Below are 27882 nucleotides of genomic sequence, written 5' to 3'. Positions count from 1 at the left end.
AATGCTTATATATTCTCAATCAAAAATTATACTATCAACAGATATTTCTTTTACAATATTTTCAAGCTGCTTAAAATTTTTAATCTTATAATTTTTTAACTCAGTAAAAACATTTTCACAAAAGCGTAAAATATAATAAAAAGAACGCACAGAAGTTTTAGCTCGAAAATTTTTACCGTAATTCTCGACATCTTTACCTTGATTTGAATACATAATCAGCCATTCAAGAACTTGAATATAATTTAGCGTAACAATTTTACTTTCCTTGGTTGGCCATGAAAAATTTCCGTATCCGATAACTTTAGCTTGAACCAACAGCCAAATAAAATACGCGATACATGATTCAATATTGTCTTCATTTAATTCTTCCATAAAAAAATTGATGCGCTGAAAAACTTTGCTAAAGCTCGGAAGGTCGTGCTCTAAAATATCAAACATTAATTTAGTCATCGTGAAAGTAAAAAGCGGTTCAATTAATTCCAGACTTCCATGCAAATTTAATAACAGCGTAAATGCATTTTTATTCAGTTTGGTAGTCAGAAAATTAGTGTTGTAAAAGAGTCTTTTACGGGTTAAAAAGCAGAAAACTAAATCGTGGAGAGACTGAGGTTGATAGTTGTAACAAATAGGCAAAATATCCGAGTCGTTTGTTACAATAATGGAAGCATATTCTTCATCTCGTTTGAAAAAACACTCAGATTCTGCTTCACCGTTATCCAGAAAATAAATCTCATTAACTGATTTGTTCCTTAAAAGTTCATGACACCAAATGAGAAGCTCTTCTGAGGAGACGTGTTTCGACACAGGCTTGTCTTTAAGCGCGGGAGGATTTCCGTGCAAGTACATAATTGTTGAGATGACTGTAAAATTATTTTTTTTTTTAATCGCAGATATTATTCCCTTGAATTTCATGTGAGCGATTGCTCTATTAGGCAAGTCGTCTGAGTAACCGAGAAACCACACGCTCAAGCCGTCGATGTAAATTTTACATTTTGATCGGTAAAAATTTTCTTTTGTACGCTTATAAGCTCTGTCTAATAAATGCTGGCATAGTTTATAGCAATCGTTAATACCCATTATCACTAAACCTTTTTATAAGTTGAATAAAAAATTTTTTTTTGAATTTTTATAGCTTTTTTGATTATTTAAATTATTAAAATATGAAAAACTTTAATATTTTTAGTAAATTCTGAAAATTAAAATTTATATCGTTACTCAATTTGTAGGAAAATAATAATAATAATAACAAAGATTGGAAAATCCAAAAGTGCACGCCTCACACGTTCATTTTACAAAAAAATATATAAGGCGGGGTAATACGGCCTAGCGAAGGAAGATTTTGAAAAAAATCAAAAATATTGCATTTAATTATTGCAATGTATCATTAATTTTTAAATTAATACATTACCCATGAAATATAATGGAGTAATGGTAATTTTTACCATAAATAAACTTAAAATTAAATTTTTTACGGGTGAGGTGTGCAAAATTGATTTTTAATAAAAATTACTTACCGGAGAAGAATAGAAAGAACGTTGAAGGAGTGTAAAATTTTTTTCTCAGGCTTTATGAGATAATTTGATGAAAAAAATTTACATAGTGGAGGACCAAAAGTATTTGCAACTTCAACGTAATTTTTTTTCAAGGAAAAATAGGAAAAATAAAGAGAAGAAAACTAATAAATTTTAATTTTTTATTATTATTTTTGTAACCAATATTTTGATACATTATTTTTTTAGTTTTTTAATTTACAACTAATTTTATTGAAGCGGCGTTCAGGGCATAATAAAAAACAAAAATGTAACTATATTCAAAAAATGAATGCTAAAATATGTCTTCATAAAATATTACTCCATGACAAATCGACGTAGCTCCGTACACAGAAAAAAAAAATTTTTGAGTCAAGCGTAAATTTTTTTAAATCAAAAAAATCTTAAGACTGAAAATTTTTTGAATGAAATTAAAATTTTTTGAACGAAGTTAAATTTTTTTAAGCCAAGAAAATTTCTTCTTGCTCCAAAATAATTACTCCCTTTTTATTTTTTCTAGTGTTCTACGAGATTGTTAATAACTTTGTAATAATTAAATATTTTTTCATAAAAATTTAGGTTCTCCCTTAAAAAATAAATAAATAATAAATAAAAAAAATTCAAAATTTTTTTTAATAACTTAATAATTTTTTTAAAGCTTAATACAAAAAAATAAAACCTTAATTGGTCAATAATTGGTACATTTACTCAATAAAAAAATTTTTTTTAAATTACAACATAAATATTACAATAAAAATAAATATTATACAGGTTCAATAATAAGACAGAAATTTGCATAGAATTTTTTTATTCATAATAATAGTGCAACAGGCTGACGTCAACCAAAAACAAGTCTTAATTATCACACACCTAAAACATCTTCTAATGTACAGCACCCCCATTTATTTTAATATTTTCAACACACAGTGGGACTTTAACAAATAAAAATGTATTTATGTATATATTTATAATTATAATAAAAGTTTATACAATTTAAAATTTATCATTAACAATTAATTATCAATAATAATAAGGCAATATCCCTGTTCTGAAAATTATTTTTTAAATAATTATTACAAAATATTAAAAAATCGAAACAGACATTTTTTAATTTTAAATTAATAAAATGTTGAAAGGTCACTTTGGTAATCCGTCACTCTCATAAAACACTTCAATAATAATTGAAAATTAAAATTAAACCTCATAGGAATGTTACACTTATAATAAACAATATTATAATTATTTTAAATATCGCCGAACGATTTTACCCTGGTTGTTTAAACTAATTTAATAATGATAATTTTTTTAAATAATAAAAATTAAAATCATTTTAAATTCGTAGTCCATTAACGTACATTATTTTTCTAACTTAATTAAATATATTTACTTTTAATAAAATTTTAATAATAATAATTAAACTAAAAATTTAGAGACGCAAATAAAATACCCATGTAAAAACCATTATCTAATAACTATCAGTAACCTTTTAACGTAAAACTATTATACATTTATAAAATAACAAATAACAAATATAAATTTTATACATCCAATAAAATTATAATAATAAAATCAATAAGTTATGACAATTAATAATAACAATGTAATAATGTACAAGTATTGCTGCAACATAAATTAATTTATCTCCGACAAGTTCAAGTTTCACATCTAAATAACTCGTGATATTCAAGAAGAAAAATTTTTTTTATTAATTATAATTACATACCAAAGTGCAAAAATATTTTTAAAAAATTTTATCGAAAATTCTATTTAATTTTGTTGCAGCAATAATTAATACACAGTAACCAAACAAAAAAAAACTCAACAAGTTTAATAATTATGATATCGGAATGTCAATTACAGATAATTAAATTTTTTTATACAATTAAAAACAGCTGTAAACAAGAAAAAAATCAGCCGTTATTTTATATTAAATATATTTTATATATATACGATTTTTAATGGCTTTTTTTTTTCTTATTTAAATATTTCCGTTTTTTTATCGACATAATTTTAATTTGTAAATATATATGACGCCTAAGTACATTAGACAAGTTTTAAATGATTTCATGACTAAAAAATGATCAACAATTTATTACATTTAAATTTCATTATTTATAACGCACAATTTTTTGTGATGAATTTAATCTAGCTAGATATTTTTAATTTTTGTTTTTTCATAGATAAAATTTTTTATAAAATATTTAATTAAAAATAAACAATTATAAATTTTATTGTTTTCTTAAAAATGTGATTTTGCAATGATTCGAGTGTGTATTTATTATAAAAGAACAGTAATATTTATAAACAAAATTATTATAAAAGAGATCCATTGATTGTAAAACCCTGTCCACATAAAATTTTATAAATAAATTAAAAATTATTCTTGTGATATTAAACTTAATGTTTTGAACATTTAAATATAAATAGTTATTATTAACTAATTTATGCTTATTTAATTCACAAAAATCTATGTATAACTTTAATTGAAAACACACTCTGTACAGTTTAAAATCGTTATTATTTATAAATATATATCTATTTATGTATTTATATATGTCAATATATTAATGATTGAAATGACAATAAACTTAAAAAAACTCTGAGTAGTTTCAAGTAGTCAATATATCTTTTACATTGATTTGTCTTTTTTTTTTTTTTTTTTTTTTTTTTTTTTTTTTTTTTTTAAATCAATTATAATTTATTATTTTTGTTGAAACGTTATTTATAGATATTTATATAAATACAATTATACAACAGGAAACAGTGAGAATCAACATTCGTAACGTGTTTATTTAATCCAATATATACAGATAACTTCTTCCTTTTCAATACTGTTTTGCGCAAAGAAAAAAAAAATATTCATATTATGGGAACAAATTTATAGAGATTGTCAAGCAATAAATTTATTTGATTCAATATTGAATAAATAGACATCAATTCACTTAATTCATTTGTATATAATAATTTTTCCTACTTTACTTCCACTCTCGATTAATACTAATCATGAATATTGATTCACCTGTTTTTATTTATTTATTTATTTTTTTTTTTTATTATCACAAATGTAACTGCATTACAGGGTTGGGTCGTTTACGCATATCCCGATAATATATATCCCAATTATTCAATTTTTTAAATTATAAAATTTTATTATTTTTTCTAAGTCCAAAAAAAATTTTTAGTTTAAAAAAAAAATTTTTTTTTTGGATTTTTGCACATTTTTTACAATTTCCAAAAAAAAAAATTTTTTGTACGCCTTTATGGCTCCCGGGACTCACCTCGGATGCCATAAGGGCGTATAAAAAAATTTTTTTTTTCGAACCGACGTATTTTTGTATGAAACGTGTAAAAATGCAAAAAAAATTTTTCTCCTAACTAAAAATCTTTTTGGACTTAGAAAAAAAAAATAGAATTTTTATTATACGCCCTTATGGCATCCAAGATTGGTCTCGAGAGCCATAAGGGCTTATAAAATTTTTTTTTTGCATTTCTGCACATTTCGAACGAAAGTACATTGATTTAATTCCCGAAAAAAAATTCTTTACATTGTATTATCAATTAACGATAAAACACGTACATTTCAAATGTTTAAAATATATATTTTTTTTTTAATTTATCTTTGTTGTTTGCGTTCGATGTAGTGATAAATATCTATTACGGCACATTTGAATTATAATGTAACAATAATTGTAACACGACATTTAATTGAATCGCACATTTATTTTGTACATGTGTACAAATATAAATATATATTTTTATTGTGTCATATTTATAGCATAGATGTATGTTTAGTATATCATTGTATTAATTATTAAAGATATTTATTATTTTTATATAATTTAGGCACATAGAACACACAATAATTTTAATATTTAACACATCTACAGTCGAAAAAAAAAATTTATTGTTAAGTATTATTAATAAAAAAAAATTTTTTATCTGTTACCACTCTCTATTGATTATTTAAATGCTCATTGCGCTATGATTTAATATCTTATTAATTAGCTTGAAGTTTAAAAATTTATTTATTAATATATTGATAAAAAAACACACCTATAATTGCACATAAATATTTTTAAAAAATATTTTCACTGTTAAAAAAATTTATCTAAAATTATAATTTATCTAGCGTAGCATAAAATATAATATTTTATAAGGACACATCGGGATTTTATTTTATCTACCAAAAATAATTATATAAATGCAACACAATATGCAAAAACTTTTTGTAAAATTCATTAAAAATTTTTTTAGTGCCTTTGGTGTCATTTTAAAATATTTTTTTATTTATGACAAAAAATATAAATTTCTTGTTTCAATTAAAAGTAATTAATTGATTTATGTAAATTTTGATTATTATTAAAATCCAATGTATTATTAATAAGACACACGTGTATTCTTTGTGTTTAAAAATATTAGAATCCGGCTAAAAATAATTATCAAGAGCAAGAGAGTGGAGGAAAGGCCAAACAAATTAAAAGACTTTTTAAATATAATTATATTTATATCAATACCTATATTCACATTTACTTAATAAATATGTACTGAAATCACTGAATCACAAGTTGATAAAGATAATTTATCTATTTAAATAGTAAATTTCTCTAATTCTTAAGTGATTGTTATAAAATTTATATTATTAGTGTAACCCGTGCATACTTATATGTATGCAATATTCATGCAATTTCATACAGAAAATCACATCAATAAATATCAATATATTATGTCAAAATATTATTTATATCTATAAATATATAATATTATGTTTTTCATTTATGTAATATTTTTCTTTGACTTATGTTTTTTTAACGGATGAAACAACTACGAGTATAACGTACTCGTAATATTTATTTGTACAATTGTTTGAAATACCTCGAGGATCTCTTGGTAAATTCAAGTTTAAATATATACTAATTTATCTAACTATGTATTTCTTGTGTATTTATATATATTATATATGCATAACTATGTATATATATTTTTTTTGTTAATCATTTTCTTTCTTTTTTGTTTTTTTTTTTCTATTTTTGTTTTTTTTTTCTTTCGTTACTAATATCTTTGGCTACCAACTTATCACTTATTTACTCACGATTTGTCTTCTTCATTAATGTTTTTGCTTTTATTACTGGTGCCTTTTTCCAAGCCTATCGCTACATCCTGGAATAAAAAAATGATTTATTAATTAATTAAATTATTTCATCATTCATTAGAAATATCAATAGTTTAGCTGGATTATTAAAAATTTTTATAACTACACTGAGAAAAAAAAATACTTTTACTCAATTAACTATTTCTTGGCTCAAGAAACTCGCTGATGATCAAATATTCTATTAATTATTAATTTCTGAAGAGAAATATTTAAAAAAAAAAAAAACGCCAATTCGTAAATTCCAACATAAGGACCAATGCAAAAGATTGATTTCTATGAAATCTACCTAAAAAGTATTTTTGTAATTCGGATATTACCCAAATTATTTTAAAGTATTTTTATTCCAAACTATTGATAAAAAATAAGCGATAAAAAATTTTGTAAAAAATCAATAATTTACTTGAACAGCTATTTGGAGTGGAGTTGGTTCACCAGGTACACAATCTGTCCTCACGATACTTGCAGGCAATAATCGAGGACATGGTTTACCAGTAAATAGCATGAATAAGGCATGGACGGTTCTGCGTTGCGTAAGTTCAGTATGCCGATGTTGATAACCAGTTAAATGCCTTCTATGTCTCTCTGTTGTTGGAAACCATCTCTCACACAATATACAGTAGCGTTTGTGCTTGATTGTAGCCTAAAAGCATTAATATTTATTCAATTATACATTTTATTTATATTACTCTTACCTGCATCGACAGCCGTCGATTTTTTTTAAAATATACTTTTATTTTGACAAGCTTTAAAATTTATAAAATAAATAGTTTTTCTTGATAAATAAATTTTTTTTTTAGAATTAAACTCCCGAGAATTAAATATTTTATAATTAATTAAGAATTCTATTTATGATAACGTTTAATAGCTTTTAGAAAATCTTATTCGAGTCTGATCTCAGATAATATCTCCTTATTGAATAAAAATAAAATGCTCATGAAAGAAGAATACTATCATTACAATTTTATCACGACATCGATTAAAAAAAAAAAATTATTCTCATAGCGGGTACTATAAAAAAATCTCTTAAAAAAAATAAGTAATTATTTAAAAGTGGGATCTACAATTTTAATTTTAATTTTTTTGAAGGAAATTTTTTTTTTTTAATTTTGACATTTTTTGAGAAATACAAAAAAAAAGAGAAATTGAAAAAAAAAATTGATTGCCACAATTTTAACAAATTTTCAAAAAAATTTATAATCTATTTAAAAAATTGTGATACCCAATTTTTTTTTTTAATTGTTCATTTTTTTGTGGATTTAAAAAAAAATATCAAAAACATAAAAAAAAAAAAAATAAAATAAAATATAAATTTTATCCAAAAATATGAGAGCCAAAATTTTTTCCAACTTTTGACGGCAAAAAGTTATTGAAATATAAATTTTTTAATAAAAATCAAAAAATGTTAATTTTTTACCTAGATATGGCCAAAAATACATTTTACCCCACTTGTAATTAATTACCACAAAAAAAATGTAGTATTAAAAAATTAATTAACACAAACCTTTTCATGATAAGCCATTTGCGCAACGATATCAGCAAATGTAACAGCTTCGGAATCCTGATGTATAACAGAATCATCCTTTTCACTTGCTTTTTCATCAACTTTTTTAGGACTATCTGAATTCAATTCCGTGCTGTCTTGCTTAGTAATTTCCGGCGGAGATCTCGAAGTATCTCGTTCATTAAGATCAAAATTAAGTTGATCAGCCGGTTCTAAAATAGGCATTGTCTCTGTTCTATTAACCGTAACCACAGTTGTCGTCTTAGTTGTTTTAAGCTCTTGCTGCTGCTGATGCTGATGATGTTGTTTAGGTATTTTAGGTATTTTATAACTACACATCTTACTTGAACTATCAGTACTAGGTGACGGACAAGGCTGCCGTTGGTGTTCAGAGTCTTTAGAGCTTCCAGATTCATAGTGATGTTTCCTCGGTAACAATAATAATGATGATGATCTGGATGATGGTGATGGCAATGGTGATGGTGATGGTGAAGATGATGATAAAGAACTTGAAGCTTTCGATCTAGAGCTATAACTTTCAGCAGAATGTGAAGATGATGTCTTCAATTTTTTCGAGGTAGAATTACTGGCTTCACTTAAATCGATCGATTCTCGAGAGCGTTTGAGACTTTTAATCGTGTCAGTAACCAAAAGAGCGCTGTCACATGCTACTATCACGCTGGCAGATTTTTCATCGTGTTTTTTACTACTACTGCTACTACACTTGGACTCTATTTTCGAGCGCTTTTCTCTTCTATCAGAGCTACTAGTTCTCTTGGACTTAGAGTGCTTTCTATCAGATCTTTCTTCACGTTTCTTGTCACTTCTTTCATGCTTTCTATCAGTTTCTTCTCGTTTTTTAACAACTTCTCCGCGATGTGACTTTGTTGAATCCTTACGTGAAACATCACACGAAATTGTACTCTCTTGGAAGACACGATTTTTATCAACTTTAACTTCATCTTTTTTGCTTGATCTTCTTGATACATCCAATCCAGTTCCTTGTTTTTTTTCTGCAGCAGTCTTTGGTCTTATTAATAATAAATTAGACTTACTATTACCACTATTATTATTATTAATATTATTATTACTATTACTATTATTAATATTATTATTATTATTATTATTATTATTATTATTATTATTATTATTATTATTATTATTATTATTATTATTATTATTATTATTACCACTATTTTTATTTTCACTTTTAGTTTTGACGAGACACCGTTTGAGAGTTTCTTTAGCCGCTAAAACTTCTTTAACCAATGAATCTGAATAGCAAATATTAGTTTCACTTGATGCATCACATTTACGTTGATAATCAATTTCCACAATCTTTGAACAACATCCACCATCATCTGCATTATCAACAATATTATTACTTTGATTATTTAGTAAATTTAAATAATTATCATTAACAACAGCAGGATTATCAGATTCAGCATAATTTGATAAACAATAATTATCTTTTAAAAATGAATTTGTTATATCTGGTACAGGAACTTCTAATGATTCTGAACTATTATCAACAATCTCCAATTCAAGTTCAAATTGCGTTGGTATTGCATCCTCTGAATATAATTGTGCCATATCACCATTAGCTATTCTTCGTTTACCTTTAAGTGGAATCGGTGCTTCTGATTCTGGTTGTGATAATTCTGGTGATGCAGGAAGAATTTCAATAGTAGTTTGACTTTCATCAGACGATTCAAGTTTTATCACTGATTCAGGTACTTGATAATTTTCAACAATATCAATATTATTATTATTACTACTATTATTAATTTCATTATTACTATTATTAACAACATCCACTGTAACATCAGCTTCACTGACAAGTGTCGTGATAGTTGGTTCAGTACAGAAATTATTAACCTTTTGATTAATAATTGCTGCACTGAATTCAAATTCACTTTTAGTTTCTTCACTTGTTGTTGAAGTTGTTACGGCCATCGTTGGTGTTGGTATTAGTTCAACTGCAGAAGCTTTCTCGTATTGAGTCTGCTGGTGTAGTTGCTGGTTTTTAAATGAATCAGTAAACTCAGTGAATACAGTATCGAGACTTTCATCTTGACTTGACTCGTCATTCAAACGTTTAGGAGCATCACGTCTGATTATTCTCGGAAATACTTCAGTATCCGAGTCGTCATTCAAACTTCTAGTTGAATTTCTTCTTTCATTGGCTTTCTTCTCGCTGCTATGGTAACTAGAACTTGAAGATCCTTTTCCGGAACGCCCAGAATCAGAATGTCTGCGCTTACCTTTGCTTATCGATCGATCTGAACGAGAATGACTCTTCTCACTTGGATCAGACGATGTACGCGTCCAACGATCTCTTTTTGAACACGTCGACACATGTGATATGTCACGCATTGTCAACACTTGAAGCATATTAATTGGAATTTTAACATGAGTTGATTCTTTAGCCATTGTGTCCAAAACTTTAAAGCGCTCAAGTTTTACTTCTGGTTGCCATTTAGAATCTAATTTAATGGCATCGCCACCGTCTTTACTCAGCTCACATTTAAATTCCGCACTGGATGACGCACGTTTTATTATCACTTTCGGTATTTTCTCTGACATACTTGCATGAGAATTTGTATTCCCCTCTTTGTCTGCGGATGGTGAACGTTCGCTTGGCTGCTTCGTCTCGCTTCGATGCCGGCTTGATGATTTTTTCTGATAATTTTTCTGGGATGAGCTAGAATTATCTGTCGGGCTTTTCGATCGCTTCTTTTTTAAATCATGATACGACTGAGAATGACGCGATGATTCTGGTTTTTTTATTTTTAATTTTGGAATTTTTTCATGTTTATTATCATCAACATCTCTTTCACGATTTGATTCACCAGTTCTGTGTTTGTCACTAGATTTATCAATTCTACTGCTGCTACTAGTTCGTTCTAATTTTTCAGATCTGTCCGACCTTTCTGAATGGTCATTCTTCTTGCTTGTAACTTTAACAGATGATGATGTTTCATTCTGTGAACTTGATGTTTTAATCTTACGAATTTTAACTTTCGGTACATTCTTAAGAGATTCTGAATCATTGTCGTATAATTCCATACTTGCATTCTCAAAAATCATTTTTGGTTGACAGTCATCGAGTTTTATTTTCATTTTAGGCACTTTGCACTCAATAATCCCAATAGATTTTTTAACAGATTCTTTATTGTGCTGCTTTTTATCATCCAATTTTATTTTAACTTCAAATATCTTCTGATCTTCATGAGTTTTTGGAAATGACAACTCAACAGCATTTTCTTCTACTGTCGGAGTACCAGGACGTGACTTTAAATTTCGTATTATCATCTTTGGTATTTTAGGATGCAAAGAAATTTTATGACTCGATGATGCTTTAGTGTCGATACTTTTTAGCGATGATACATCAGACGGTGGTACGACTTGTGATATCGTCGACGATGATTTTGACGAACAATCAGTCTTCTTGATGATAAATTTTGGTATTTTATCTGACACAATTACTGTTCTTGATAGTTTATTATTACTATCTACCACCTTACCATGTATATCACTGATTATTTTTCCCAAAAATGTTAAATTTTTATCAGTACTTTCATTAACGTGTGAAGATGTATTCAAACTTTCGATTGGTTCAGTAGAATTTTTAATTGAAAATGTATCAAAATGATATTTAGGACTAGGTATATACCCAGAAAAATTTAACACCTTCAAATTATTATCTTCTAATTTATCTGACCTAAATACCGGTGAATTTTGATGAAGATCAACACGATTTTCTGGACTCTGTATCCGTCCAGTAAAACTCAATATTTTTTCTTTATCCTTTTCATTCCCATTGCTTATAATATTCAAATTTTCAAGTTTATCATTTTGCAGCGGTGACGCATCTTGAGCATTTGAATCATCTTCACTTTCACTAGATATTTTACCAGAAAATGCCAATAATTTATCATTAATATCACATTTATTACTTTTATTTTCACTTTCTGTTTTATCATCTATATCTAGATCGACATCAACCCCAACTTCACTAGCATTAACTCCATCAACATCAATTTCAACGTCATCATCATTATCATTCTGAGAATTTGATAAATCATTCAATTTATTAAACTGCAGCTGCTCTCCAGTTTCACAATTATTATTTTTCGGGATATTTAAAACCAAGTTTTTCCTCATTTCGTTAAGATCGATGGCATCAATGGCTTCTTGACTAGACGTAGACAAAAAATTAATTCCAGCGTTGTTACTACAATCCCCACTATTTTGCTTAGATTCAGCACAGTCGCTTCCAAATTGCGTAGAACTACGCGTGTCAATGTAGTTAGAAGCTTCAGATTCTTCAGATTCTGTAGAAATTTCACTTGGGTCAGGCTCATTTATTTTAATCAAATCTGGATTATTCGCAGGTCCGAAAACAACAGGAGGTACTGCCGGTTTTTCAAACACTTCTTCTTCATCATCAACATCATTACGATTATTACCAACAGAAATTTCTTTCAATGACAAACAAATAGCTGTATTATTATGCGATTCATCATCACACGATTCCGCTTCTCTGGTAGCTGTTTGTACATTTATCAATTTATTTGTCAATTGATGTTTAAATTTTCTGTTAACAATAATATTCCTATCACCAATGGCATCAGTTGCGGTTGATAAAGATGTTCCTGCACCTGTATAGCTACTTATATCTTCATAATAAATACTCATATTATTTTCTCGTTTACGTGATTCAACTTCATCACTCGATATGCGTCTAATTATTGGTCCCTCGTTTAATTTTTTAAATCCCATAAAATTTAAAATTTGTTTTTTAAATACAGACGAAGATGATGGTAAATCATTTAAGTTACTAGAATTTTTTTTATTTGGTTCTTCATTATCATTAATATTAACAACAGTCTCAGTATTAAATTTAACTTGACCATTTGGTTTACGAGTTAATTTTTTACGACTGGGAAATGCTAAATCAAGACTTTTTAACATTGTACTCTCGTATTTATTTTGATTATTTTCAAATAAAAATAAATTTATTAGTTTTTCTATGTTTTTAATATTTGGTATTGTTTTAGTTGTAGTTTCATTTCCTATAATTTCTTCATCTTTCTCTTTCTCTTCATTTTTCATATCTTGATTAACACTTAGACTTTCTTTTTCTTCTTTCATTTCTTCATCTTCATATTTAACAAATATTTTGGCTTTATCTTGACTTAAATCATCAATTTTTTTAACATTATTATCAGAATTAGTAACAGATAAAATAATGTTATCGGTAACATTTAAATCAACTATTGATTCAAAAATATTATTATCATTCTTAGACTCTTTAATATTATCAACTTTTTCCACACGATCTAACAATTTTTTTGGCCATCTTTGGCATCTCTTTGGCTCTTTACTACTTTTACTACCTTCTGTATAAGTAGTAGAAGATTCAAGTCCACTATCAGTAAGCATTGCTTGAGAATCCTGCTCTGTATCAACGCTAGCTGGTGGTTTCATCATCATAATAGAATTACCCCCAATATCTTTAAAGTCATCATCATCATCATCGTTAGATGCTTCAGGATCCAAAGAATCCGGAGTCATTTTATTTTTTTCTCTCGTTATTTTTTCACGTCTTTCACTGACACTGCAAATATCTTTTGACGGTATAATATCTATTTTAGAAATATCAGCAGGCATCAAAATATCTGTATCATCTTCACGAAGACAATCATGGGTTAAATTCTTTGAAAATTTTTCCATTTCTTCCCCGTTTGATAATTTTAAATCCACACTTCTGTTATTATTATCTTTAAAAATTTCATTGTTAATTAAATTATTATCATAATTATTGTAATTCATCATTGAACCACTTGGTAACTCAATTGCACGATCCCAATCTAAATTAACATCATGTTTTCTCGTAAAATTCGATGTTTCTTCTTGATAATAATCTTCATTTCTACGGCCGCTGTAGATCATAGACTGTGAATGCTGATAGTAATCATAATTTAATGTAGAGTCACTTGTTGAATAATTAAGCGGCGTTGAAATTTCTGTATAAATAGTACTTTGATCACCAATAAAATCAGTATAATCATCAACTCTATCTCTCGATCTACATCCATACTTATTATTAAATCTATTATTTATTTTAATCTGTCGATCATGATTATTATCTCCCCATCTTCCACTTCCAAATTTAGAGGTCGCCGACTTGGTTCGTTTAGTTGAATCATAATATTTATCTCTATCTGTTGATTCATATTTACGTTTATTCCATATTTTTTCCTGATAATCTTTGGATTGCACTCTCGGTTGATACAAGTCTTTAATCATTGGATAACCCTCACGCTGTCTCGCTTCCATAAGTAGAGCACGATAAGTGAATCGTGGATTAGGACTGTACGTTATCTTGCCGTCTTTAGTTGTATAAACCGGAACTGTATTAAGATTAATCCCCAAGCTATCTGGGCTTGATTGTCTAACATTTGAGTACGGATTACGATATTTTTCACTATCTTCCAACCTCCTACTGCGCACCTCTGCATCTATTCTCGATGATATACCGTCTTCATTGTCTATCAGTGTAAACCCCGTTTGACTGTTGTTATCATTGACATTGTCGATTATATTATTGCTGTTATTGCTATTTAAATTTGGAGCAACGTCAAAATTATCAAAGTCAAACGATGATACATTGTCATCTAAAAAACTTGATTTATTCCAAATATTATTCATTAAAGTTGTATCTGATGGACCGGGTGTTATGTCACACGATGACCTAGAAACAATATTATCCAAATCATCAACACGGCAAGTATTTAATGTTGTATCTACCGATAATCTACGTGGCGCATCTTTAATTTTCGAGCTATTTAATTCTTCGACTAATTTATTATTTTCGTCTTCTCTGGAATCTTCTGGTATACTTTCCAAATTATTTTGAATATCATTGTGAGTGCTATTGGTATGATTTTCGAGTGTTTCTTGTAAATCATCATGTGAATGATGAGAAATTTCAGTTGAATTAATACAGCAATCATCATCATTATCGGTAGCAAAATCTTGACGATCTTGAATTACAGTTGTTTCAGAATGTCTGCTATTATTATTACTATTAATTGAATTAATAGTATCATAATGCCGAGATTTTTTATTACCATCAATAAAATGTTTATCATCAGTAGACTTTCGTCGGTATGATTTAAAACTGTGGCCCCCACTATGTCGACGATATAATTTTTCATTAAAAAACTTTGGCTTCCTAGTATCAATTTCATCTGGTAATGACCAACGACGACGATGATTAAAAATAGATTTTGGTGAATAATTTATTGTCTCACTTTCTGGAAATGAAAAGAAGCCACGTTTACTGTTATTACGACAAATTTCATTAACATTATCTAGTAATTTATCATTTAATTGTTTATTACTACGATTTTTATCACTACGCGACACATTTATCTTTATTTCAATCGCGTCAATGGCTTCACTTTCTTCATCATCACTTTTTTCTCTAACATTAATATTAGCAACATGTATTTGTACATCAGTATCTTTATGCCCACCACGATAGCACTTGGTAACTGTATGTGTTTCCAAGGATCTAAATGAATTAGATACTGCTTCAAATGATTTATCACTCTGTATACCTGACGTTTCATCCATTTGTTGCTTTTTATTATTACCAATAAATTTTTTACTCCGTTCGGTATTATCACCGTCGTCATTATTATCATTATCTTGAATAATAATACCACGAACTTGAATAGTTTTAGTTTTTACCGGTAAATCATTAGATAATGAATTATCTTGACTGCAATCATAATCATCAATGTCATTTTTTCCTGATGATAATTTTTCAACAGATTTATCTCGACGGTATTCCCTCAATGACTTTAAGCGATCTCTATTATTTTTTTCTGGCTTACGATGTTCAAATTTATCTGTTAAATCTGTGCTTTGAGACTCACCGGAAGTATCAAATATCGATGGTATATAATTTTTCTTCTCATCACCTCGTGAATTTTTGTTGTTTAATTTAGACGAATAATTATCACACTTGGAATTACACTCGTTTGAGATATTAGTACTGGTAACGGTTGTAAAACACGTTGTGTTATGTTTTTTAATTTGTATAACTTCGTCAGTATCATTTTTGTTTTCTGACTCATTGGGATATACTTGCAAATCACTTAGCGAGTTCTCAAAACAATTTTTACTACTATTTACAGTCTCATTAGTACATAAATTCACAGCTGGATTATTATCTTGACCGTCTAAAGATTTAACTTCTATCCAATCATCATCTTCTTTATCTAACAGCTCATCATCAGAAGATTCAAGTACATTCATATCACCAATGGGCAATATATTTGTCATTACTTTAGTTAATGAACGATCCTCAATAGAAGACAAAGGCACTATAGTTAACCTTGAATTATCGTCGCTTATCAGTGGCATCATACAAGAGTCATCTAATGACATATTACATAATTTATCAAGTTCATCTGACTGTTGAAAATCTTCAGTATTTATAATTGATGGGCATTTTCCTGTATCTATTTCATCAGATGACAATATACGACTGACAGAATTACCAAGAATAGTATTAGCTCCCAAAGATTCACTAGAACAGTCACCAGGCTGTATCATGTCATTTGAAACATCTCCAATCGGATTTGATGTTTCTAAATTACCTTTTGATATTGAATCTGAAGACTGCGTCATTCCAACCAAAGGATCTGATAACGGATAAAATTCTTTATCTTTCTTTGATGAATTTTCCTTTTCAAGATGATCGTCATTGACTTGTTCATGATGATTTTCACATGGATTTTTTAAATGTCTATTATCACTATTAACATTAACAATAGCAACAGAATTTGTAGATGTAATAATTGATCTCTTGGCAATTTCGAAATCTTCAACAGCTTTTTTTTTATTGTTCGTATTATTATTATCATTGTTATTACAACTGCTGACATCACTGATGTTATCAAATTTATTTTTTAAATTATTTTCTTCATGAAAATCAAAATCCAATGAATCTTCAGGCCGTTTTTCATTTAATCTATCATTCTCTAAATTACCATACGGATCAATTTTTATTGGCGAATGTGTAAAACTTATAATTGGACTATTTTGTATAACTTCTATTGGATTTGTATTTATTGATAAATCAGTAACATGTTCCGGTGATTCTTCACTGTCTGAATGAATAGGCGTATTTAATGTTGTTGAGATAGGCGTACATTCAGACATTGGTAAATCTGGTAAACTAATATCATCTGGATTGTGTGATTCGTCACTTGCGAATGAATGTTGTTTTTTAAGATTAGTAGAACTATTACTGTCATTATGAGACGGATTAGTTTTACTTGACTCATTTATAACTTTTTTATTACTATTATCATCATTATTATCATTATTAATATTGTTATTATTATTACTGCTATTGCAGATGCTGCTGTTGTTGTTATTATTGTTATTATTATTACTATTATCGTTATCACTACTATTATTATCTGGACTATCAGCTTGTGATGATGACTTTTTATAATCAAGTTGCGACGTTTCATTCTTATTATTATTATCATTAGCGGTTTCAGTTACTGTCTCGACAGTTTCTACAGATACATCAATTATAGAAGCAACGACTTGATCAACGACAATTACACCTTCAGCGACTTCCGCATTGTCATTACATTCTGGTATTTTAGTACAAATACCCGAGTCGGATTCATAGAGTGTTATTGTTTCAGTACCCTCAGGTGTTTCATTAATAATCTCAATTGGTGCCTTAGCAATTTGTTCCATCGTCAATGATGTTACATCACTATAAACCGTTTGAATAGTCGTTAATTCAGATTCATTTGGTAGATGATCGACAATATGAATTGTTGGTATATCATCAGAATCATTTTGTATACACTGAACAATAGTACCAGAATTAGTTAATTCTTCAATTGTTTTTAATCCGGTAACATTTATATTTTCAACATTATTTTGTACAATTAAATTAGCATCTATTATTGTTGTTGCTGTTGTTGTTGTTGTTGTTGTTGTTGTTGTTGTTGTTGTTGTTGTCTGTTCTGAAATTTTATCAGAATTATTAATTATTTTATTTTGTTGTGATTCACGATTATCTTCAGATGTAATTTGTTTTGGTGGTGAAACAGAGGCTCTTCTGCCTCCAACAACTGACGTAATATTATTTATACCAGCTTGTGAAAGATTAGCAGCTGTGGCTTCTTCGTCCTCAGTCTCATCCCAATTAGCTAAAAATTGTCGTACATCAAGTGCCGGTTTATCTGTAAATTCTTTTGAATTTGTGTTATCAATTGAAGGCATTGACATTGCTGTACCCAAAGTATCTGAAGCTGATGTTCTTATAGGCGGTGATATATCAAGGTCATCAACATTTACTATTAAATTATCAAAATCCGTAGCATCATTTTTTTGCATTAAATAATTATCTTGATTATGAATATTATCACGATTTCTTGTTAAATTTAACAGAGATTGCTCTGTTATTTTGTCGTAATTATTTTGCTGTTGTTCCATCGGATTTCTAATAATATTTGTCTGGTTATTATCCGTATTATCAGTAGTTTCTGTTGTGCCAATTGGATTCACCGTATTAAGCATACTCGGAAAATGTCCGGGAGTATAATTAGTATTTATAAGAACACCGTTCTGATCAAATTGTAAATTAATCGGTGGTATTGGAGGTGGACCATTAGATGGACTTGATAATTTTGACGTTTCCTGTAGCATTCCTTGGTAATCAGCATTCTGTTGTAACCTCAATAATTCACGATATCTCATTAAATATTCTTGATATTTAGGATGCGATTGGTAACCCGGAACTCTTGTCATTGCACGCAAATGACTCTCTATTGAAAACCTTTGCATTGATAATTTTTGTTGATAACCATGGTACTTTTGATAAGGCCCATGTAACCCTGAAGGTGACGTTGGTAATCGAGTACCAATAGCACCAGGATCTGGAAATTCTCGTGGAAAATCTCTGACCATATCCCGAGGTAGCTGAGGATTAAAGTAAGAATTTTGTAGTGATGATGAAATATTACTTGCGCTTGATGTTGGCATATTATTTGTTCCCATAGCACCATTCGGATATGACATCTGTTTGTTATTGTATTTTTGCTGTACAATAACACTCTGCTGCTGCTCTGGATATTTAATAATTCCTTGATTTTGTGAATTAATAGCCTGAGCATTAGAACCGCTACGCCGTAAATAATCTTTAACAGAGTGAGGACATTTTTGACATTCCGATGGAAAGTTATAACCTTGAATTGGATTGTAATTTTGAATTAAACCAGAACTAGGATAATTTCGTGATAATTCTTTACGATATTTGTATTCGGGATAATTTCGACGATTGTCCACAGGAAATGATGCTGGAGGTAATTCTTTATTCTCGATAGAATCCTTTCTGAGATTCATGTCCGGTACATAGCGACGATTTTCCACATGATAACCAGCAGTTCGCATATTATCTCGGTAAGGAGCATTCGGTGGATAATGACTGTATTTTTCCCAATGTGGATAGCCAATACTCGCATCGGGATTACAACACGGGCCTTTACAATTCCCAAACGGTGGACCTTGACGTCCTCCTGGTGACATTGGTCCCACTGGTGAAGTCTGCGGAGCCATATTAGAATGAATATTATTTATATTTGATGCACTTGAATGATTTGGTGGGTTAAATGGCATTTGGTTGCTCCGATGTGGTAATTCAGGCCCATTCATTGGACCTACGGGTGCCAAGCGCGGATCCATTGAGCTCGACATACCCTCTATCATCGGATTTCTCGAAGGTGATGAACCGTAGTGGCCCACACAACCTGAAAGCCCCATGTGGACACTCGTATTTGAGTTGGTTCCACAATTTGCTCCAGGCATCGCCGTCGTCGAGTAACCCCGCGAATAATTAACGTCATTGCGGTGATGCTTACTCTGACGCTCGTTTGTCGTTAAATTTAAAGAGTCGAGTGCCGGTGGGTTAATATTTGAGTGGTATATATGACTTGAATTAGCATTTTGTGAGCCGGACGATCCTGTACGTCCGTGCTGTGGTGGGTTATACTGATGCCAATCTGGCAGGTTCCCGCTGTAGCTCATTGTACATTGTCTTGCTGATCAGAATTTGTTTTTTCAATGCTCAATCCTTTTAGCTTTCTCATTCACTGGCTGTCATGTTGACACGGCAGGACACTCGGAACCTGAAATTATTTTTTTTTAATGTTCTGCTAAGTAAAAAGGTAAATATGTCAAGTTCAATGTTTTTTTAACTTGAACAAACATAAAAAAATTTTTTTTGTAAAAATCAGACAATTGAAAAATTAATTAGTAGAATTAAGAGTATTTTTTAATGTATAATAAAAGTATAAAAATAAGAAAAGTGCAATTTTATTTCGTCTTGTAATAATTAATCTTAGAGACATTTTTCTATACTGCTAATAATTTATACTTATAAATTAAATAAAATTTATTTAATTTAAATTTAACTCTAATTAAATTTCAACGAAACATTAATGTTTTTTTTTTTATTTTATTTTTATTTTTATTTTTATTTTTATTTTTATTTTTTTTTTTTTTTTTTTTTTTTCCCAAAAATAATGAATGTAGAAATTAAATAATAATTTAAATTAAATTTATATATTTAATTCCTTGTGAAATAAAATCTAGCTCAAGGAGTAATTATGTTTATAAATTTTTTTTTTTTTTTTTAATATAACAAGTATAATGATAATTTAGATTAACATATGATATATTAATTTTTTAATCATTCTAGCGACACATTTGTAACACTACCATTTATTCATTTAGGTCAATAACATTTTATCGAATCTATTTTGTCGTATAATTTTTTTTTTTCCTTTAATAAAAATTATTTTTAACTATTAATGATCATAAATTAATTGTTTCTTATTGAGCTTGATTTTTAATGGCTCATTTAGGAAAAAAAAAAAAAACTTGAAAAAGAGAAAAAAACCGTCGCTTTATAATAACGTGTAAGTGCTCAGAATAAATGTGGTAGAGTTTATCAAACTGATAAGGTAGCCTTAACTATTACACTGGCTTGTGATAAGAGATTTGATGACAAAACAATCAATTAACCATAGACTCTAATAAGCCCAATGATCCTTCAATTTAATGCAAAAAAAATGACCAGTGTTGCTTTTAAATAAATTTCATCATTTAAAATAAATAATTAATTTTTTTTTTTATATTTAAAAATTTGTTTCAAAATTTTATTCAAAAAAAATTATAAATAATTAAATTTTACGTCGTTAAAAACATTTTTTGTTTTTCTTAAATTAAATAGTTGAAAAAATAATTCCGTGGTCAATTGCGATGTTTTCATTTAAAAAACGTAATAAAAAAAAAAAAAAAAAAAACATATTGATAAACACGTGTAAGTGTGAGTGTTTAAATTGTTATTATAATTATCATTATTGTTCTTTATAAGAAGACAAGTTAAATACACATTATCAACATTTACTAAAAAAAAATCGTGTATGTAAATAATCATATAGTTATTAAAAAAAAAATAAATAAATAAATAAAAATAAAGATAATATTAACAATAACAATAAGACTTTACCCGTCAAGACATATCAGTAAAATATTTTAAAGTAAACGTGTAAGTACGTAAAAAAGTTCATACGCGAATAATAATCTATTACCGCGAAAAAAATATACATATTATTTATATAGGCATTAAAACAAATTGAATGAAAACTAAAAATATCGTAATAAAAATAATGAATGATAAAATTAAAGGGATTGGTAATTTTATAAACGACGTAAAAAGGTAAGAATAAAATAGTTTATCACATTTGATATGGTATGACATATTTAACAGTAAAACCAACATGGTAACGCCTTGACACGATACAAAATATACTCATTATTGTTCACATTAGTACGCTATCCACGTGTCACACTCCAATTACACAATTAATTTCACTTGTAAAATGTTTATACATATACATACCTAAAACGGAGAAATAAATAATATTAACAGTGGTATTTAAAAAAAATAAGCTCTCACCTGCTCTTCAATATACAGTCACAACACACACGCCATTTTGGACTTGAATTATTGAGAAAAAAAAATCACGCGCCCCCTGCTGTCTTTCAATTACACACACGTATGGATATATCAAAACATCGTTAATACAGGTGTCCGGAAGTATGTTATAGAGCAATATAATTCCCCCAATAAGGGGGTGCTCTGTTGTACAATCGGTTTTCATATCACAACTGCAGCTCTCACCAGCCTTACAAATATTAAGCCCCGTTTTTAATTTACCGCTCTATTTTTACGCATGCGCGGACATTTAAAAATGGCGCAGCAATCACCAAACTATCAAACATGTGACTTGTTATTATGATTAAAAAAACACAACCTTATTACTTATTTATTATAACTCAAGCTCAACTTTTTTATTTGTAAATTATTTATTTTATTTATTTATTCTATGAATAGTATTATTTATTAATTATTCAAATGGAAGCTAGTGACTATTACAATTTATCACTACATGAGCTTATTATTTCACCTTTTGCTGTTGATTGGTCACAAGATAATCAAATTTCTGTTATAACAGAAAAGGGGGTTCATATTTTGGTAACTATAATTTTTTATTTTATTTTTATTATTATAAGTGCTACTAAAAATTACCAATGACATTCAATTTACATGAAAATTAATTTAGCAGATATTTGATCATTTTTAGAACTTTTTTTAACAAATAAATTCTGGCAAAAAAATAAGAAAAGAAAATTAACATCTAGAAATTTTAAAAACAAAAAAATGCAACTTTTTTAAAATAATTTTTTATACTTAATTTAAGTTAAATAAAATTAAAAATTAATCAGTTGACAGCTAACTTTAACGTCACTTATCAATTTTTTAATTTTCTTTAACAAAAAAATTTTTTTTAAAAAATTATTTTTAAAAAATTGCATTTTTAATTTATTAGAATTTCTACAAGTTCATTTTTTAAATAATTTTTTTTTGCTATAATTTATTTGTTAAAAAAAATTAAAACATTTGTAAAGTGATAGCTAAATTTAATGTCATCATAAATACTTGAAAAAGTAAAAAGTTTATATAGTACTAAAGCTAGCCGATGTTTCAAATTTTTTTATTTTTTTTTCATTTATTAAAGTGGAACAAAAAAAAATTTTTTTTTATTTTTTTGTAATAATTTTTTCTATAAAAAAATTTATAAAAATTTTTAGATGTCGGCTAACTTAATTTTCATAAAGTTTGTGCATGTTATTTTCAATGCCACAAATTATTGATTTAATTGAGAATATATAAAAATGATTCAAACATTTTATACATTTTCTTTATTAGATAATACTTGTTAATAATCACATATATTTTAATTGATTAATGTTTATTTCAGGAACTCCAACCAAATCCATTGTGTGCTTATCCAAGTGCAAAATTCAAACGATCATTTATTTATGCAACAGATTATTTACCGGTTTGGCCTTTTTACCAAACTTAAATACAATAATAAATGAATTTTCACGCAACGACTTGTATTCATTTTTATTAGACGTCACTTTGACACCAAAAATACAAGATAAAGTTGATCATATTCCAAGAATTGTTGAGCTATCTTGGTCGCCAATAAAATTACTATCACCATCAAAATGTTTGTTGGCTACAGTTACATCAACCGGCGCCATAGATATAACTGCTAAAATAAGAAATAATTGGTATTCGATAATAAATTTGTCAACTTTATGGTGGGAAGCAGTAAAAGATGAATTAGAATATAATTCAAAAACTTCACAAGTAAATGCTGGCGATGCTGATAAATTTAAAAGCACTTTACAACGACTTTGTGGAACAGCTCTGGCTTGGAGTCCTCTGTTTCAAGATAAATCAATATTTTATAGCTATCTGTTAACCGGATATCGAAGCAGTGATCTAGTGATCTGGAAAGTTGTAAAAGTACATGAAGTTGAAGTGAAAGTACCACCTACAATAATCTATCGCATGCGTTTTGACATAAATGTTAAAATTACAAAACTTATTTGGATAAATCTTGACATCAATAAATATTTAATCATCGTTGGATTTTTCGATGGACGTGTTTACGGTGTTCAAATAAATCAAACCAACGACTCAATTATTCAACAGTCGCTTTATAAATATGAATCAACTCCCGATAGAATGAACGTCAGTCTTATCCAGGAATTTAAACGTACCGAAAAAGAAATAAATTTTGTGATTGCTAAAAGTTATTATTTAATAATAGTAACAGTTGATAATGATGGAAAACTTTTGAGACAAAAATACATCGAATTTGCAGGATTTTTAATTTCTGGTAATTATTATTTATTTTTTTGTCTGTTATAGCCACTGTGAGGATCGAAAAAATTCGAATTTTTTTTGACTGATAAAATATTGTATAAGAAATTTTTGCTGAGAAATTTTGTCGTAGATAATTATTGCATGAGAAATAAAAGACGGTCACCTTCACAGTGGCTATCCCTCTTAAACAATACAATTTTTTATTGACTTTTCTTTATTGCAGGACTGACGCTAATTAATAATAATCAATTATTAATATCAACGCAAGACAGCAAAATGTATTTAGTAACATCAACTGAATCTGACCTAATAACAGAAAGTATTAACCATGAAATGAAAGCATCGAAAGTAAACTTTTTAGGATTAGCGCATGCACCGAGTAGTGCTACGTTTGTCAATGTCACGAGTCCTAATGTTTTGTACGATCATCTGGTGAATCGGGAGCCTAGTACTGTTTATTTCTTCAATTTTAAAGGCGATGAATGGGATCATTGGAAAGTTTTAAATAAAAAGGGCATAACACTAGGTGATCATTGGGATTGTTTGGAATCAATCAGGATACGTGCGTCTCGTGATCCTACTCCGGAACAAATTCTTCCAGCAATTCCTGAAGATGTAGAATCACTGAGTACTCACGAGCTCCGTATTGTCATGTGGTTAACTTTGATTACAGAAGTTATGAAGAACAAAAAGCTTATTAAAAAAATTGATAATTTTGTCGGCGAAATATCAGAAGCTCAACCATTAATATTTGTGCATTCGGCAACAGAATTTATGATTAAAATAGCTAAAAAGACTTTATTATCTAATGAATTAAAACTTTGCATTCATTTTCTGCGGCTTTATATGGAAGTTTTTTTGGCTGGCGAGGATGAAAGTACGGATAAAAACTCGGCAGTCAGGCAAGCGAAAAATGCATTAAGGGCAACTGCTAAATTAAATTTAATTGAAGAGGAGTACTGCAATTTATGTGGTGAAATGGTGACCGATTTACCTTGGAATAAGCCAACTTGTCCCAAGGGTCATCAATTACCGCGTTGTGCTATCACATTACTACAAATAACGTGTCTTAAATATCGAAACTGTCCCAATTGTGGAAGGATATTTCATCCGCTACTTGACAATGAATTTGGTGATGTTAAATGTCTTTATTGTGATATACCGGCTATATATGACAACAGAATTGTTAGTGTTGGTGATGAAGTTGAAAAAAACTATAGAAATCTTTCTTTACGTCCATTAAGTGAACTCGAAAACAGTAAGATGCTGGAAAGTGAGAATGCATTAACCGAAAAACGAGCTAAGAAACGTAAAACAAATAACGGTGATACTTTCACTCTGATTGTCAATAAAAACGATGAAACTATTACAGAAACTTGGCAAGAGTTCTAGCTCTTTGATTTAGTTTACTAATTTTTAAATTTCTCTAACAATTGTTGATCATTTGTGTAAATCATTATTTTATAAAATGTACTGAATAATATAATTTTTTAATCATCATTATCGTTGTAAACGTAAATATGAGGATAGCGTTCTATCATGTCTATGTCTTTTTCCAATTGTTTCAAATCTTGCTCCATTTTTGCTTTTCTTTTTGCTTTTGGTGGTGTGTCAGTGAGAAATGGAAGGCTCTGAAATTGTTTCATCATTTCTTCCCATCTTTTTTTCATACCCTATAACAAATAATTATTATTATTTATTATTTATTAAATTTAGATGCCAAGGCTTAGCCGAATGGCAATAATACAAGATTTGGATACAATTAATGAGTAATAATTAAATAGTGTAGTTGGATAATTAAGCAGATACATTATAGTACAATGCAATACAATAAATTAAGTAAGTAAGTATAATAAAAATTCTGTTTTTTTTTTTTTAAGTCTAAAAAAATTTTTAGTTTGAAGAAAAATTTTTTTGCTTTTCTACACGTTTCATACAAAAATACGTTAATTCCCGAAAGAAATTTTTTTATACGCCCTTATGGCTCCCGGGACTCACCTCGTATCTTTTAATATCTAATAATTTTAGTATCTTATTTTCAAAGGCATGACCCATCGAATTATAAGAAAAAATTTGCCCTTTAAATAACTTACTAAAAGAAGCTGAGCACGTTCCTCTTCAGTAACATAACGGCAACTTTGTTCTTTCTTAGTATGTTTCTTGGATAACTTTTTGTCATTTTCTGTACTTTCTAACCCGTCATGCTCTGATGATGTTTCACTCTTCGCGGATGATTGATCTGTTGAATTTTTATTACTTTTTATAAATTTTTCTAATAACTTTTTTCTTGTTTTTTCATTCTGACGATTTTTTTCTAAATAATACAGTGGATTTTCATTTTCCTGAAAGTTAAAAATTAAAAGTTTAAATTTTTAATACACAAGATTTTTATTTTAATTTTTAAAATAAAATAATTACCACATTTGGATTTACAGAGAAGCTGCCATTAGGTTTACGGGGAAAAGAATTGCCCAGCCGATCATCAACGTAATACAAAATTGGTTTTTTAGCTTGTGTATTTTTAATTTTAATAATATTATCCCGCTTAAAATTCTTTCCTGAATCAAATGTACTTCTAGGTATTTTATCCGAAGGATTCGGATTCGGTAATTTCTGTGGTTTCCACTCAGGCAATTTGTGCTGATAGTTTGGTATATGATAATGTTTATGTTTAATATCAGGATGCTTTATTTCATTACGTGAATGTTTTCGCAGAAATTCTTGCGGTGAATTTAATGACACTCTAGGTACACCAAGAGTTTTATGAGCACTTTTACCACGGATAGATGCTCTTTTAACAGAATTACGAAATTTAGATACGTACATCGGTGGTTCTTCTATTTCAATAGGAGGCTTAGTTATTAACTCCATTATATTTTCATCAATATCATAAGCCATCTTGATAATTATAATTTTTACTCTCGTTGAATATCACGTCCAGTAAATCGTTTAAAAAAAATTATCAAATAATTTTTGTCTTATAAATTATACATTTATCACAGATATTATTATCTAACATGCAACACTTATTTTTATATATAATATAACATCCATGCAAATTATTTTATCAATAATAATATTATCCTAGCAACCACATCGCTGTTTATTTTTATCTTAAAAAATTGCGCTTATTTTATAATACTGATGTTAGCAGTCAGCTGTTAATTTAAAAAATTTTTTTAATAAAAAAATACTTCTAAAAATTTTCACTTGTAATTTGTATTAATTTTTACATGTGAAACTTTTTAATTCAACTTTTTTTATAATAATTTAATTGCTATAAATATCTAAAAAAATTTTTATATTTGTCATCTTATTTTTTATGACACTGAAGTTGGCAGACATT

The 27882-nt window shown here is 28.1% G+C and overlaps 3 protein-coding genes across 3 annotated transcripts; 1 reads left to right on the top strand and 2 right to left on the bottom strand.

The window, feature by feature from the left end:
• Positions 1-2320: 2320 nt before the first annotated feature.
• On the bottom strand, positions 2321-22714 carry LOC141524723 (uncharacterized). Its single transcript, XM_074238741.1, has 4 exons — positions 22251-22714; positions 8180-20415; positions 7079-7318; positions 2321-6686 (listed from the first exon to the last, which is right to left on the bottom strand). The coding sequence occupies exons 2-4, from the start codon at positions 20312-20314 to the stop codon at positions 6615-6617; spliced, it is 12447 nt and encodes a 4148-aa protein (XP_074094842.1). The 5' UTR covers positions 20315-20415; positions 22251-22714; the 3' UTR covers positions 2321-6614.
• LOC141524748 (uncharacterized) lies at positions 22704-26076 on the top strand. The gene is given in 4 exon segments (XM_074238786.1): positions 22704-22829; positions 23617-23698; positions 23701-24549; positions 24760-26076. Coding segments are annotated over 4 exon segments (2220 nt in total). The 5' UTR covers positions 22704-22709; the 3' UTR covers positions 25929-26076.
• LOC141524761 (enkurin-like) lies at positions 25923-27882 on the bottom strand. The gene is made up of 3 exons (XM_074238813.1): positions 26955-27882; positions 26630-26878; positions 25923-26209 (listed from the first exon to the last, which is right to left on the bottom strand). Exons 1-3 carry the CDS (start codon positions 27432-27434, stop codon positions 26027-26029), a joined length of 912 nt encoding a protein of 303 aa, XP_074094914.1. The 5' UTR covers positions 27435-27882; the 3' UTR covers positions 25923-26026.

Source organism: Cotesia typhae, unplaced genomic scaffold (assembly GCF_013202065.1).
Source record: "Cotesia typhae breed Kobodo isofemale line unplaced genomic scaffold, CoteBio_Ctyphae contig_11, whole genome shotgun sequence".
NCBI lineage: Eukaryota > Metazoa > Arthropoda > Insecta > Hymenoptera > Braconidae > Cotesia > Cotesia typhae.
This window is presented reverse-complemented; position numbering and strand designations above follow the sequence as displayed.